Source organism: Ursus americanus, chromosome 17, assembly GCF_024610735.1.
Source record: "Ursus americanus isolate L20-20 chromosome 17, mUrsAme1.1.p, whole genome shotgun sequence".
Lineage (NCBI taxonomy): Eukaryota > Metazoa > Chordata > Mammalia > Carnivora > Ursidae > Ursus > Ursus americanus.
This window is the reverse complement of record NC_142143.1, coordinates 6,797,968-6,813,647: the sequence shown is the minus strand read 5'-3', so window position 1 is coordinate 6,813,647 and position 15,680 is coordinate 6,797,968. Positions and strand designations below refer to the sequence as shown.

General features: G+C 53.1%; 1 protein-coding gene across 2 annotated transcripts in view; it reads right to left on the bottom strand.

Moving 5' to 3' along the window:
• Positions 1 to 339: 339 nt before the first annotated feature.
• Positions 340 to 15,680, bottom strand: part of TCF20 (transcription factor 20) — a 102,215-nt gene continuing 86,874 nt past the window's right edge. Inside the window, exons 4-6 of one of the 2 annotated variants that reach the window (XM_045780146.2) lie at positions 8,303 to 8,352; positions 7,111 to 7,238; positions 340 to 1,601 (exon numbers count right to left, since the gene is read on the bottom strand). In XM_045780146.2, the coding sequence (XP_045636102.2) occupies positions 7,155 to 7,238; positions 8,303 to 8,352 (134 nt within the window). In that variant the 3' untranslated portion in view covers positions 340 to 1,601; positions 7,111 to 7,154. The remainder of the gene's footprint in view (positions 1,602 to 7,110; positions 7,239 to 8,302; positions 8,353 to 15,680) is intronic. The other variant, XM_045780148.2, reaches the window with a different exon arrangement.

The window sequence follows — 15,680 nt, the reverse complement described above, 5'->3', positions numbered from 1 at the left end:
CCAGTATTTCTGTTCTCCAAAAAAGTCCATTAACATTGCATTATTTTTTTATAACCTTTAAAATTAATGTTGATTGGAAATATGTCCTCATACCAACTTAAGTAAATCTGACCATCCCCGCACACTGGCTGAGTTCCGCCCACCCAGCGGAGCGCAGAGAGGAGCCTCTGGTTTTGTCTCGTTCCAGGCCCTGCCGCGAGGTCCACCGCGGTGCGGGAGGCCGGGGCTCAGCTGGACGGTCAGATGGCGGCCTTCTCCGCAGTGGAGCAGAGCCACCTTTGGGGGCTGGAATGGGAGGAGGAAGAGACGCGTTTGCTTTATATTAAACAAAAAAGGAAACAAGGTTAAAATGAAGTTTATTATTTTTTGATTTTTTTTGTTTTTTAAATAAAACTGTTTGTGAAACAGCTATTTTATCCCCACGGCAGAGTGACCCCTGAAAGATGCACTAACCCCTTCTTAAGGCCTTAACAAGATTTTTTTTTGTACTTTTTTCTTCTTTTTTTAAAACTCAGATATTTAAAAATTATACAATTTACAAAACAAAACAAAACAATACAACATAAAGAATGTAGCATGGGGCTGCTCACCTGACAGGCCCCCTTTTCCTTTATAAAAATGAAAGCAAAAGAAAAAAGGGTTAACTGGGTGTTCCTGGTCAGCGTAACCCACACTGATCACACTGGACAGACACAGTCCCTCCCCCACGTCAATTCCTACAGCTTAGATTTCCTGTCCTGTCCTTCTGTCCTGGGGGGGGGGGCGGGCAGGGCACAGCTGCCAGGAATGTGCCCAGAGGCGGGCCACCCCCTGACCCTGCCTGCCACGCGCACTTAGTGGGGTGCTCGAGGTTCTCACTGGCCACAGTGATCCAGGACACAGCTGTGACCTCGGGACATCTGCCAATTTCACCCCCCAAAAAGATAAAAGTTTTAAAAATAATAAATAAATAGTGTTTCTGGAAATGAAAAAATTTATTTTTGTGTTTAAACATCATTCCCCCACTCTTGAAAACACGGACCGTCCCCACATCCCCCCCACCCCCAAACCTTCCCACTTTGAGACAAATTAATGACAAAGGGTGGTTCTGGTGTGGTTTGTCTGCTCTTTCAACCCTGGGTCTGCAGCTCTCTGAACCGGTGTGAGGCAGGCTAACGATCAAAGCCACACCCCGTCCTTTATGAGACCAGCTTGTTCAATTTCACACTTAAATTTCACTGTTATTGGAACAAATTTGGAGTTCTTTAACTAGAGAATTTTAAAATAGAATCAAAAGGGATAGCGCACCTTTCATTTAAACAAAGTCTTTCCAGACTAAAAATAGATTTATATATATATATTTTTATCCCACCCTTTTCACCCCCCCTTCCCATCATCCCACCCCTCCCCCCTCCCCCCACATTGTCACTATGGAGATTGTGTCCATGGAAACAGCCATTCCAACTTCTTGGGTCTTTCTTTCCTGTGGTGTCGCGGTTTGGGTGTGATGTAAGGACTTAGGGAGGAGGTGCTGGCGGGGCGGGCGGGGCAGGGCGGGGCCGCACAGCAGGACGGTTCCTTCCATCGCGAGTGTCCACCACCTCTCATCTCCACAGTCTCACCTGCAAGACAGAACCGACACTGGGTGCTGGGAACCTCCGTGCGGCCCAGTAGCCGACAGCTGCCACTCCAGGGGTCCAGCAGCTGCAGACCCCCTGCAAGTGTGCTGATGAGGCGGGAGACCAGTGTTGGAGCCACCATGTGGCCCAGACCGTGTGGCCCTGGGCCAGGAACACGGTGAAGGGCAGCAGTGACGTGGCCAGCTGTGCTGCGAATGGACTCTGTGCCCCTCGAGGCGCGGCGGCCTCCCCAGCACGCGGAAGGAAGGGAGATCAGGAAAGAGCTCCCCGACCATCCTGGCGGGGGTGACCCCTGCTCGGGACCCCACCACCAGGGACGTCCCGTGGGGGTCGGCACTTCGGTGGCACGGAGCAGTGCTCGCAGAGGTGGCTGAGCACGCAGGCGGCCTGTGGAAGAACCAGCTCAGGACCCCGCCGCAGCTCCTCGCAGTGACGGGAGTGCATTCTTCACACTCAACAAAGAACACTCTTCCGCCGGCTCTGCTGGGGGGCCCGGCCCTTCTCTGAGGCTCCCCAGGCATCCCCTGCGCTGGCTCCTCGTCCAGCCTGGGTGCCGGGCTCAGAAAGACGATCCCGATGACCCGCGTGGGGCAGTGGGGTTGTACCACGGGCCTCCGCACGGTACTTCACGGGTCATTACATCTCAGAGAGACACAGCAGCTTCCAAGGATCCGTGCGGAACAATCAGAGCAGAAGCCAGGAGTGGTGGCATCCCCCGACCTGCTTCCTGCCAATCAGCGCACTCCCTTCTTCCTCAGAGCCCTTCGGGTGACCTCCACCAACAGATAACCCTCAGGAAAACCGAGGTGGCACCATGCCTCTTCTGTTCTCACAAACTTACTAAGAGGCAAAATTGTTCAGAGGGCTGGTCTGTGTGCAGGAGCTAAGAACCTTCTATTTAAAAGCGCCCTTGCCAAAAAGAGATGCGTAACTGCTTGGCGGAAACCACGACTACACAGGAAGACCTTCTGCAGAGACAGCAGGACCATGTCCCCATGCTCAGGTGAGGCAAACCCCAGGACCTCAGCTGCCGTGCTCAGGACGCCCATGGCGAGTGTGTCTTGCCCAGTTCTGAAGGAGGCTCTGGGCCCCGTAAGTCACCCTAGCCCTCCTGGCCCATGCTCCAGTCTGCCTCCAGCCCAGGGAGTCGCCAGTTCCGCCCTCTGGTTTTCCTGACCTTACTGCTGCTTGCCAGGAGCAGGGAGACAAGCAGCTTCCTGATGCCACCCCAGGAACCAAAGGCCCTTTGTAAATGTGATGCCACGGGAGGAGATAACGGGATGCTTCAAGCAACAACCAGAGGGACAAAATCTTGCTGGGGATGCGGGAACATGTGGACAGAGGACAGATGTCCAGGGGCGCCTGGGTGGCTCAGTCATTAAGCGTCTGCCTTTGGCTCAGGGCGTGATCCCAGGTGGGATCGAGCCCTGCATCGGGCTCCTGCTCAGCGGGAAGCCTGCTTCTTCCTCTCCCACTCCCCCTGCTTGTGTTCCCTCTCTTGCTGGCTGTCTCTCTGTCAAATAAATAAAATCTTAAAAAAAAAAAAAAAAAAAAAAGAGGACAGATGTCCAGGCACACCTTGTAAGGCTCTGCTTGTGGAGGGAGGGATAGGGTAGGGTTTGCCCTCTCCCAGCCTTGGCAGTGCTGGGCCCGTACCCCTAACCAGCTAGTTGCTCAGAAGAACAGGGCCAACCTCAGAATGAAGCACGCTCGGCACCCCGGGCCTGCCTGGCTGGCTGACTCTGGGCCACAGGTGTGCCCGGTAGTCTGGGCAGCTACGGCCTTGACAGCAGCCCCCCACTGTGGCTCTGTCTTCCAGCCTTCCTAATGGGACCTGTCCCCCGGGTCTGATGTCACACACCTTGAAGGTCAGGAGACCCTAACTTCTCAGAGTTACTTATAAGAAACTGTTCCTTCAACAGGGAGCTTAGGAAAATTCGTGTGCCAGGCACTACGCTAGGAGTTTCAGAGAAGTTATCTCATGACGACACCAAGGCCTGACCCCCGTCTCAGGGAGGACAAAACCGAAGTCAAGAGACCCAAAGCCACGGGGCATCTGAGAGGTGGGACTGGGGCTCCCATCCAGCAAAGCCTTCTGCCTGGGCCCCCCGGGACTCTGCCTTCAAGCCTCAGTCATGGTGTGGGCTTGTCCGGCTGCATGGGACGCGGCTGAGACGGCGTGCTCCCAGGCACGGAGCCAGAGGCCGACACGGGGCCAACACAAGGCCAGCCACAGCCAGCGAGAGCACAGCGAGGGGACAGCCACTCTGTGCCGGGGGTGTTCAGTACTCTCTTTAAAAGGCATCTCGATGTCCAGCTGCCGGTGAGGAGAGTTTCACCCAGGGCCACAGCCTTCCAGGACTCCCTCTCCTCATCACACACCCACCTTCCTTTCCCTTCAGCGGCCCCTCCATGGCCTGAACCTGGCGGGCCGTCTCCAGCCTTCTCCCAGCGCGGCAAGAAGCCACCGCCACCGCCCGCCCTGCTGGCCGGTTCCCACCTGCAGGGGTGGGGCTGCGCGCTGGGACCCTCGCCGGGCACAGGCGGGGTGGCGAACGCGTTCTTCTCTGGGGCGCACGCCCTCTCTAGCAGACCCTGCCGGCCCGCCGTGCGCACGTTCCAGGCCAGACGCGGTTCCTGTCCTCACTGAGCGCCCAGTCTAGCGGAGAGGCGCGTAAGCAAAGGAATGCTTCCGAACTGGCCCAGCAAAGCTGCGGCGTGGGAAGGAGGCAGTGAGACAGGGACTCCGGCGGGAAGGCCTCAGGAGGCAGGGACACTGAAGCCGAGACCCGGAGAGGAGAGGGAGCCTGTCACAGAAGACGGGACGCAGAATACCCAGGCCCAGGGCACGGCACGTGCCAGGGCCCGCAGGGAGGAAGCGCGGCCTCTGAGGGGCTGGCCAGACGCGCCCACGGGCGGGAGTCAGCACGGGGAGAAGGCGGGCACCCGCCGGCCTGCCACCCCGCTTCCCCACGCTCGGCAACGGGCCAGCAGCAGCCGGCTGGGCGGATGGCTGCCCAAGGACTTTTCCTCCCTGGCCTTGCCGGCCTGCTGAGGGCCAAGTGCAGGCAGGTAGGTCATACGCTGGGGGGCGGCCGGGGGTGACTCAACCTCCCAGCCCCCAGCTTCCCGCTAGACAGGGTGCTGGCAGGGTCCGGCCTGCAGCCCTGACCCCTCCCGCTCCCGCGGCGCCCGGCAGCCCGCCAGAGCCAGCGCCCCGGGCCGCGCGCAAGCTTCACCCCACGCCACGCTGCGCCGACACCTCAGAGACATTTCTTCACTGCATCCTCGCAAGGCTGGCCATTGTGATTCCTCTCTTTACAGAAGAAACGGAAGCAGAAACATTAAGCGGCCCCGCCCCTGGTCACACAGCACTTTTTGTGAGAAAAGAGGCACCAAGCAGCAGGATTCGTGTACTCACGGCCCTTCCCGGCCATGTCAGGACACCCAATGGCAGTAGCTCTCTGTCCCTAGAACGGACCCCGAGATGAAATGTTCTCCGTCCCAGTCACTGGGGTTTCCGTACAATCTGCAGAGAGCCACTGCCCTCAACGTGACAGCCGAACTGAGGAACCAGGACAAGGGTCCTGTCCTGTAGGGCCAGCGTACGAAGAAAATCCTTTCGGGTGGGCACGACTGCACGCAGTATGTCCATCCTTTCCCTCCAAGAGGTGAACGGTCTGACCGAACAGACGCAGACCACCCCACGCTGACGGCTCAGCCACTTCCCCACCCAGCGCCTCAGTGTGTTCAGTCCACACAGGGACCACACGCCAACACTGACTGAGGTCTGAGCGAGGAAGCTCACTGCTCCACACGGGGCCGACGGCTGTCAGCGGGCAGGGCCCCAGGCTGGGTGGAGAGGAAGGAGATGATGAACGGAACTACAATTCCCAGCCAGAGACCTGCCCACCAGGCTCATGGCTCGGACTTCCCTTTTTCTTTTCCAAACACAGGCTGGAATTCCAGGATAAAAACAAAGGCACCGGACAACAAATGGTTCTTTGCCTAACCGAGTCATCTAGGACCCCGCCAGGAATGCTCCTCGTGGCCCCACAGCACGCGGCTCTACCCGCTGGCCAGCCAGAGGAACCGACAGGAAGAAGGCAGAGCCCAGCACAGAAAAAAGGCCAAGGGAAACGTGTGCAAAACTATCCGGACCGCTATCCTGCACCAAGGGCTACTCAGGTGGAAAGGAGGGCAGGAGTCAGGGAGCCTCGGTGTGTTCCAGAAATCCAGGGGCTGCTGCTGCTGCTGCCAGTTTGCTCATTTGATTCCTGTGACCTGACCACCTGTCCTTCCCTTCCCAAGCCTTCTCCCTGGATGAGGAAGAGAGAAAAGAAAGGCACCACTGCAGAGGCCTCGTTCAACAGCCCCCTTGAGAAAGCACGACAGGCCTCTACGGCCCCATGGCCCCACACAGCAGAGCAGAGGGGGCTTCTCGGGAATTTGGTACCGGGACCCACCTAGGAAACTGAGGACTTCTCAAAGGAGGAAAACTGCCACTGTCTGAGATGAATTCTATTTTTTCCTCAAATTACTGTTAGGTATTCCAGAGAAAGGTGGAACCTGCGGTTGTCACGGGGAGGGAACATGCCATCGACTCTAGCACACCTGTGCGTGGCTCTCAGGCGCCTGGAGTAAACACAGAAGCCCTTCATTTGAAGAGAAATAATCCCTTAACGAACATTTCTGAGACAACTGGTCCCCCTCCCCATCCTGTAGGAGCAAGTGCCTCAAATTACATTTTGGCTTTTCTTTTTCTTCTCTTTACGGTCTATCTTCCTCAGCCCTCGTGACTCCATGGAGGGGGGGCAGAGGGCGAGAGAGCGGGGAGCAGGGGAGGCCCACTGCCTCTGGGGACGTCAGTCCACTAATCCCGTTTCCACAGATGCGCGCCGCTGCCGCCTTGACCACGAGCCCAGACACACTCACAAAAAGCACAACTCCATCTCTTGAGGTTTTTAAGAGTAAAATTAAATCGGATGCTAAAGTCCCCTAAATCTTTGAGGGGATTTTCCTTCCCTTTGTACTTCTGTGCAAAGGAGTCCTTCACAGTACTTGGGGGAAAAGATTTCAAAGAACAAAACTGGGGAATTTTTTGTTTTTCAAAGGAAAAGCCACCATAAGCTTTACAGATAGGGAGTAAATTAAAGAGGGTAGCCCCCTGGCTAGAAGCGTTTCTGAGCCGGGGACAGAGGGCGGGCTGCTGGCAGCGTCTGTCCCGGAAGCCCTTCCGGAGTGCCACACACAGGCCTGACTTCAGCTCAGTCACCATGAACTCCAACGGGCAATGGGACAGTTTTCAAGCCTCAAACACCTCTCCACGGACATTCCGGGGAGCTAAGCGACAGTCAGAGAAACTTTATCCACCTGGTGTCAGGAATCCACGCGTTTAGAGGCCGGTGGCGCAGCCTGGCCTGGGGCGAGCAGGAGGGCAGAGGCCGCGACACCCACTGGGACTCTGGCAGGGGTGCCGGCCCCGACTCACCTGTGCTTGCTGTACTTTCCACTCCCACGAGCACACTGCCCCCCTCACCCCCGCTCCGACTGCTCTGTGCTGAGGCTGCCTTTCGCTGTCTTGTTCTGCAAGGGGGGGAGGGGGAACGGGAGGGGAGGCTGACGCCGGCAAAGCCAAGGACACAAGACAGGAGGGACGGAAGAACAGTGCGGGGGTCAGGGAGGGCAGAGGCGAGGAGAGGAATGGCACATGGAAAAGGAAAGAAAAAGCAGAGTCAGTATTGAATGACAAACAGGAGATATTCAGACAGGGCTTTCTGAGGCAAAACGTGACCATTAAAAAAGAGAAGTTTTAAAAATAAAAACATGTAAATTAACTAAAAGAAAATACTATAAGATCCTGTGGTCCATCTCTGAAAATAATTTTTAAAGAAAAGCATAAGCAAGCATCTTTCAGAAGCGCTGTGAGGGCCGACCCGCCCGGAGGACCGCTTTCGGTCCGCTGCGGCCCTAGTCGGAGCCCGTGAGCGGCCGTGACCACCAGGGGTCAGTGTGACCTCAGCCAGAGGAGCGCGCGGCCGCCGCGGGGAACCCCAGGTGGCGCCAGATGGCTCGGCGGCCCCCAGCCTCTCCTGGGCTTCCTTCTCGCCACCCTCCCCGCCCCCCACGCGTGCTAGCTCCGGGACGGGAGTCACCGCGGAGTCACCCCGTATCTTCCATCCTTTCCTAAAAGGGGCCACACCAAGAGACCGCCTCTTGAACTACTTGGGACGTGAGGCGGCGGCCCACCAACCGCAGCCCCGGTCACTTCTGTGAGGGAAAGCCTCAGGAAAGACTGCGGTCCCCCCCAAAGCCTTGGGGTCAATTCTTTTTTCCTTTAGTCTGGCAAATGCCTCTAATTATGTACCAAGGCCTACAACCAATCTTACCTCGCACCAATCTGTGAACTGGGGTTCCATTAAAATAAAATGGAAACCAGGAGTTTCATTGAGTTTGATCTTTGAATTTCTCTTACCGATCAGACAAACACCTTCCTTTCCCCCACGTTTCTCACAGGCTCCCACAGTAGAGGGGGGGCCACCCTGGGGCACGGGTCTCCCTCCAGCACCGGGCCTCTCCACCGTCTCAAGGCCAGGAGCAGGAGGCAGCCTCCAATGTCTGGTCTGAAGATCGTAAGGAACCCCCCTTCCCCCAGCCCCGCTGGGGCTCACGCTCTGACTCACCTTGTGCTTGGGGCACCTCACCGAGAAGTTCTCCTCATGCAGCAAACAATCTACAAGACAGAAAGGGACAGTCAGACTGAGCCAGCGGTGCCATCCAGGACGAGTGGGGCCACACCAGCCAGGACTGAGTGTCAGAAACATCAGCGACACCCCCAAATAAACTATGGTACCGCAACATGATGGAGTATCAGTCACTTACAATTTTAATGTTTCAAAACAGTTAATGGTACGGGGAAACACTCATGACACGAAACGGCTTGAAAAACCAGGATACGTAAATGCAGAAGTATAATCCTAATTTTATCAAAATGTGTTCTATGCATTAAAAACAAGACAAAGGAAACTTACCAAAATGTAACAGCAAGACTACAGGTGATTTTATTTTTTTATGTATTTCCACAATTATATATTATTTTTAACAGAAACAATCTCCAATAAATGTTATTTTTAGAATCCCTGATTCTTTTTTTTTTTTTTTTAGAGATTTTATTTATTTATTCGACAGAGATAGAGACAGCCAGCGAGAGAGGGAACACAAGCAGGGGGAGTGGGAGAGGAAGAAGCAGGCTCATAGCGAGGAGCCTGATGTGGGGCTCGATCCCAGAATGCCAGGATCACGCCCTGAGCCGAAGGCAGACGCTTAACCGCTGTGCCACCCAGGCGCCCCTAGAATCCCTGATTCTAGGCTAAGCCCATTCCAACAGGCGCAAGCCCAAGCTTCCTCAAGAACACTGCGAATGTGGAGGCGCCTTTCCCCTCTGTCCGGAGCCCTGCTATCACCTTTGCTGTACAACCCACGGAGACACAGGAGAAGTTCCCGACACGAGCCACATAATCCACACTAAATGCTTCAGGGGAAAGTGAAATCCCACGAGGGGGTTACTAATCCTTGGAGGAAAATGATTCATTCCAACTTTTAACGTGCTGACAGCATCCTCGCTGACAGCAAGGACACGCATCTGCCTCCAGGTGGGTTGAGCTCCGTGGCACAAGGGTAGCGTGTGGAGCAGGGCGAGGAAATCTAATTAATGAATTCACTCTGCACACCACAGCTCCCGGAGACCGACAGCCAGGTCACTGGTGCAAGATGTGGTGGCAGAATGTTAATAAATATTGATCACACATTCTCAGAGAGCTCCCGGGCACCATGGCGGGAAGCAGCCATGGTACTTAGCCTTGTTAAATGTATGATTTAACTCAGGTTTAAACTGAGGTCCAGATTAGCAGCCTGTGGACCCACAGATTTCACATGAAATAGTAAAAAGCAAGGGAACACACAAACGAAAACTTCTGACGTCCTACTTGTATCTTAAACAAATAGAAAAAGACCCTTTCATAATTGGGCTGGGCCTGTCCCATCACTGCCTCCCTCTGGAGCCCCTGAATACCCACGAGTGGGCAGGCAGCCTCTCGGCTCCCGGGGCAAGCCTCCGGGCACAGGAGCTCAGCAAGTCCGGCTAACCTCCGAGCCCTCCCCCTGCAAGCAAATAGCATGGCAGTAAATGAAATGTGTTAATTTAAAACCCACAAGTACATGGCGTGACCAAGGCTCCTGCTGCTCCAATCTGCCAGAGAGCTTATGAACAGCAGGAGGCAGACAACTGGAGCTCACGGGAAGCACTTTCTCCTTACCTGGGCTTGGGCAGCACTGCTTGCTGGCAGTCTCTAGTTTGGGCCAGAGAAGCAGCATAGCCCCTGTGGGGCTCGGCCACCTTTGTGCCACAGGGGTTTAGAGAAATGAGGAAGGGGGACCATATTAGCTGGAAAAGTTGCCATCGGAAAGGCAGTGGGGGCTCAATTCCCCTCCCAGCCATGGAGGAGTCACCAGCTGTGACAGACCATTAGGAAAACATGTCTGAAGTTAGGAAGCATGTTCCCTCTAAGTTAAAAAGCAGAAAAGAAATGAGACAATGTAAGCACACACTGAAGGCAACTGGAGCTAATGTCAGGTACTTCTGGAAATGGGGGTCTCCTAAACAAATCTGCTGGAGACCACGTCCACCTCTGGCAATGCCTCCCAGGCAGGAAGACTGCAGACAAATGCTCTCATCTGTCCTCGTCATATCCACAGGCCATCAGGAACCGCAATTCACGCTCCTGGCAGGGACGAGAACCACGGCCAGAGAGCTTAGCCGCCCAAGGGCCCAGGGAACCTCTTCTTGGCGGCCTTGACCCAGCCCCTGCTGCGAGGAGAGCAAAGAGCGGTGAGAGGCTCGGTGGGGCCCCTCCTGAGGTCTCTCACCAGGCGCCCGCCCTACACGCCAGCCAGCCTCTCAATTTGTTTTCCTTAAGCCCCTGGCAATATCCCACACTGGCCAGAGGGCCTGGTCAGCACTTCCTCACAGTGAAGTCAGAGTAAATGGCGTGCTGGATCATCACACACGCTGGAAAAGACTCACAGGTTGTCTAGTCGACAAGATGGCTTCCAGACACAAACACAACGCCCCAGAAGAGGATTCCGCTTTCACTTCTCTCTACACTTAGTTTAAATGCAGAGCGGACTTCACTGAGCTCCTCGTAACAAGTCACTTGGAGCTACTTGCACCCACGTGTGTCTACAGCTACCTCGGCCGAAGACGCTAAGCTCGAGGAGGGGGAAGAGGAGAGGGGAGGGCTGCTGTCGTTCGGACCTGCCAGGCCCCAGATGCCATCTCCAGCTCGTCCGCAATGTCCCTCAGAACTACTGGTACTTAGACTGGCCCATCAGCCCGGGACTCAGGGACCCGCCAGCCTCACCCGCCTTGTTGAGGGGCTCCTGGGCCCGAGGAGGGGACTATCAGGGCCGGCAGGCCCTGGTTCTGGGGTGCAGAGCAGGGCCCTCTCCAGGGAAGGGCCAGATACCAGTCCTTTCTCCTTTCATAACCACCGGGGGCCGGAACCCTCTGCGTCAAGATCAGAGTCTTGCATGAGAGCCGCTTCTAACGCTGCTGCAGGGCTGGCTGCGGAGAGCGGGTCCCAGCTGGGCCTCCTCCCGAGGGCGAGAGGAACACCCGCCCTAGGCTGGATTCTTCATGCACAGCTGCTACTAATGCGCTACTGCAGCTCTTTCCTCCTTTGGTCTTAATTGTTGGGGCTCACTGCCTTCATATATTGCTTTTTTTAAACCAGTGTTCACGTTCTTACCGCCTTTCCCCGGAGCCACAGCCTGCACCTGTGACCTAACAGGCAGCGCAGGGCCGCCAACCAAGTGCAGGACCAACAACAGGTGGGGGGAAGGGGCAGCAGCCACACACCCTCCGCGGAAAAAGACTGTTTCCATGGAGATGTCCCCAGCAATCCACGTTCTCCCTAAGACACGAACAGCTCTGGAACCTTTGGGTGGTTAGCAGCAAAGCAAAGATGAAGTGTTAATCTGTTCCTTACTCCATGCAGAGACGAGGACCTCTCAAACTCAGGGACTTTTCTTTTTTTTTTTTTTTTAGGAAGTCCGTCAAGAACACCTTTCCTGGACACAAAGATGCATCACATATAGAACAGAATTCCCGAGAAGACCCTGTGGGATAAATACAAGCATCCATCCCCGGAGCAGTATAGGCTTCTGGGTCATTGTGACTCAGGTCATCAAGAAGTTCAATAAATCCCCAAGACACGGTCACCTTGTGATGCTGCTTGCTCGGTCCTCGATCTCTACATGGAGTAGCAGAGCACGCAGCAGCTGGGGCAGCACAGCCAGGGGGGCCAAGGCCCCACCTGAGCCCCTACCCCACCGACCCGGGCAGCTTCCCTCTCACTGGATACTCAGCCGAATACACATGTTACCAACTTACCCGGGCAGGCCGCACGAGACAGGCTCCCACAGAGTGACCGACATCATTTACTTACTAACCCTCAGCTGGTAAAGCAGCCCCTCCTTCCCCGCAGGGTGGCTGACTGAGCAAGATTCCTCTGGAGAGGAGGAAGAGCCTGGGGCATTTCCCAGAGAACCCCAACCCTACCGCCTGAGCTTGACCAAGGCGGAGCCAAGCCGGTGCTTTCCAGCTGCTAGCCACACACGGACACATAAATTTAAGTACAATGAAGACAAATAAAAATTCAGTCCCTCATTTCCAACTAGCAACACTTTAAGCACTCAGTGGTACACAAAGCTTGCGGCTACTGTGCTGCAGAGTGCAGATCTAGAACATTCCCACCATGGCAGAGTCCTCCTGAGCAGGACTGCTTAATCCCTCAAGAAACTGCCAGGAGCCTGGTCCCTAACTTGGCTGGTGCCCCAGTGTGCAAACAGGGGGTGCACTCATGGTGGGGGGGGGGATGAGGCGAGGTTACCTGCCTGCCGCTCACCGGATGTTTCTGAGCAAAGCCTCAGTGCAGGAGACCACCTCTTACCAGCCACCGAGTGCGAGAGCCAAGTCTTGCAGCATTCCCCACATAAAATTATAAATAACTGCCACAAACGTACTTAAACATCTTCATTTAAAAATCATGAAGCTTAAACTAGAAGAAAGAATTTAGGGGCAATATCATGAAAGTGAGAAATGGCAATGGCTGGCTCTTGAGAGAGAGAGAGAGGGGACTAAGCGTCTGTACTATGGAATGTGCCACACCACGACTCAGGGTGAATTACAGCCCAGACCCAACACAGAAACATGTAGGGGAAGAAAGAGAATGGAAAGGGACAGACTAAAACCCAAACTCCCTGAACATTTCAAGGCTCTCTTCTTACTCCCTTTGGCCAAACAGTGCTCTGGCCACCGGCCGCCCTTCAGCAAGTGCAAACACGCACTTTTATGAGAATTGAACTGCGGCATAATAAGCATTATCTTTATCTTTCTGGTTCTTCAGCTGTGCCTCCTATGGAAACTTGGAAAGATAAAAAGAGAGGGAGGGAAAGGACGAAAAGAAGGACCTGCAAGGCAAGGGGCGTGTAGCTCAAGCAACTTCCTGGGAAGGAGGGTGGTCCAGGTGCACTGGGCCTCCCCTCACCTGTCAGACCCCACTCTGTGCTTCATGCCCCTGTACCTGCTTCCACCACCCGCTCAGCCGTGCCCTCCCCGCCTCCCTCTCAAGCACTCAGAGTTAACCAGCACCCTGCCGCTTGCCGCACCCTGGCTGGTCTTCCCATTTCTCTCCCCCTCCATCCTGAATGAAAGTACTATGAGGGCTGGCGAGGGGAAGGTCTTAGACACGTGCTCAAAAAGTAACTGGTGAAAACGTCCACTGAGAGGACAAGAGTCTAGATGAAGAGAGAGGAGTTTCTCAGGCTAAAGCTCAGAGTCAAAACTTAAAGCTTCCGCATCACTCACTGGATGCAACTTCATGGACAAAAGTTTCCCCTTCTTTCAACAGTTAGGACACTGCAAAACACTACTCTGACCATCTCAGCAGACATGGAAAAAATGGTAAAAGGCAAAATTCCTTGTTGAGTGATAAAAACACTCAACAAACTGGGAATACAAGGGGACTCCCCAGCTGTATCAAGAACATCTATGGAACCCCACGGCTATCATCACACTTAATGGGTCAGAAAAAAGGCAAGGATGTCAGCTCTCGCCACTGCTACCTAACATTACGCTAGAAGTTCTAGCCAGGGCAATCAGGCAAGAAAAAGAAATAAAAGGCATCTGACTGGAAAGGAAGAACTAAAACTACCCATTTGCAGATGACATATCTTGTACACAGAAATCCATTAAAAACCTATTAGAACTAATCAATGAGCTCAGCAAAGTTGCAGGATACAAGGTCAATATACGAAATCAATTGTGTTTCTATATGTTCACAACGAACAATCTGAAAATTAGGAAAACAACTGCATTTACAATCACACTAAAAATAACACTTAGGGATAAATTTAACAAACAAGTGCAAAACTTACACTCTGAAAACTACAAAACACTGTTGATAGAAATTAAACTATGAGACAAACGCACAGACGTTGCCTGGCCGTGGGCTGGAAGACGCTACTGGTAAGACGGCAAAACTCCCCAACTGCACCCGTGGATTCAGTACAATCGCTAGAGTTTTAATGGCTGTTTTTTTTTTTTTTTTAATATAGAAATAGACCGGCTGATCTTAAAATTCATATGGAGTAGCAAAGGACCCAGAATAGCCAAAACAATCTTGAAAAAGGGAATAATCAGAAGACACGTATTTCCCAATTTCAGGATCTACTACAAAGTTACAGTAATCAAGACAGTACGGCACTGGAGAAAGTCCAGAAATAAGCCCATACATCTTTGGTCAACTGGTTTTCGACAAAGGTGACAAGATCATTCAATGAGGAAAAAACAGTCTTTTCTACAAATGGTGCTAAGACAACTGGAACCCACACACAGAAGAGTGGACTGGACTCCTACTTCATACCATATATAAAAATCAACTCAAAGTGGATCAAAGACCTGTGCAAGAGCTGAATTCTTAGGAGAATACAGAGGCATAAATCTTTGTGATTTTGGATTAGGCAACAGTTTCTTAGATATAAAAAAAAGGAACAAGCCACAAAAAGCAAAAACAACAAAAGAAAAAATGGATAAACTGAACATCATGAAGATGTCAGACGTCATCGGCCATCAGGGAAATGCTCAAAATCACAACGAGATGCCGCTTCATGCCCACTGGGGTCACTAGAACACAACAGGCAGGTAACAAGGGTCAGCGAGGCCACTGGGGTGGCTAGAACACAACGGGCGGACAACAACAAGGGTCAGCGAGGATACGGAGAACCCGAAGCCCTCACAGACTGCTGGAAGGATGTAACAGGATTTAGCCCCTTTGGAAAAGTCTGACCGTTCTTCCAAAGGTTTAGATGTAGAGGCTGCCATATGATCCAGTAATTCCACTCCTAGGTTTACAGCCAAGAGAAGTAAAAACATTCAATCTACATAAAGACTTGTGAGTGTTCACTGTAGCATTATTCATAATAATCAGAAGTGGAAAACAATCTAAACGTGAATCAACTGATGAACGATAAGTAAAACATGGCACATCCCTAAGAGACTGTTTGGCAATAAAAATGAAGTCCTGATACATGCTACCACGTGGATAAACCCGAAAAACACTGCGCTGAGTGACAGACGCCAGTCATAAAGAGCACATGTTGCATGATTCCACTTCTAAGAAATGTCCAGAATAGGCAAATCCATCAAGTCAGAAAGTAGATCAGTGGCTGGCAGGGGCTGGGGTGAGTGGAGGGGGAGTGACCACTAATGGGTAGGAATTTACGAGCTGATGAAAATGTCCTAAAATTGACTGTAATGACGGCTGCACAACTCTGTGAGTATACTAAAAACCACTGAATTGCACACTTAAATAGTGAATCATGTGTGAATTATACGAATAAAACCGTTATTATGACCCTGTTTCACTCCTTTTTATTATCCTCTCTGCATTCCTTTAGAATTTACAAACAGAACAGGGTCAGAAGAGACAAAAAGCACGATAA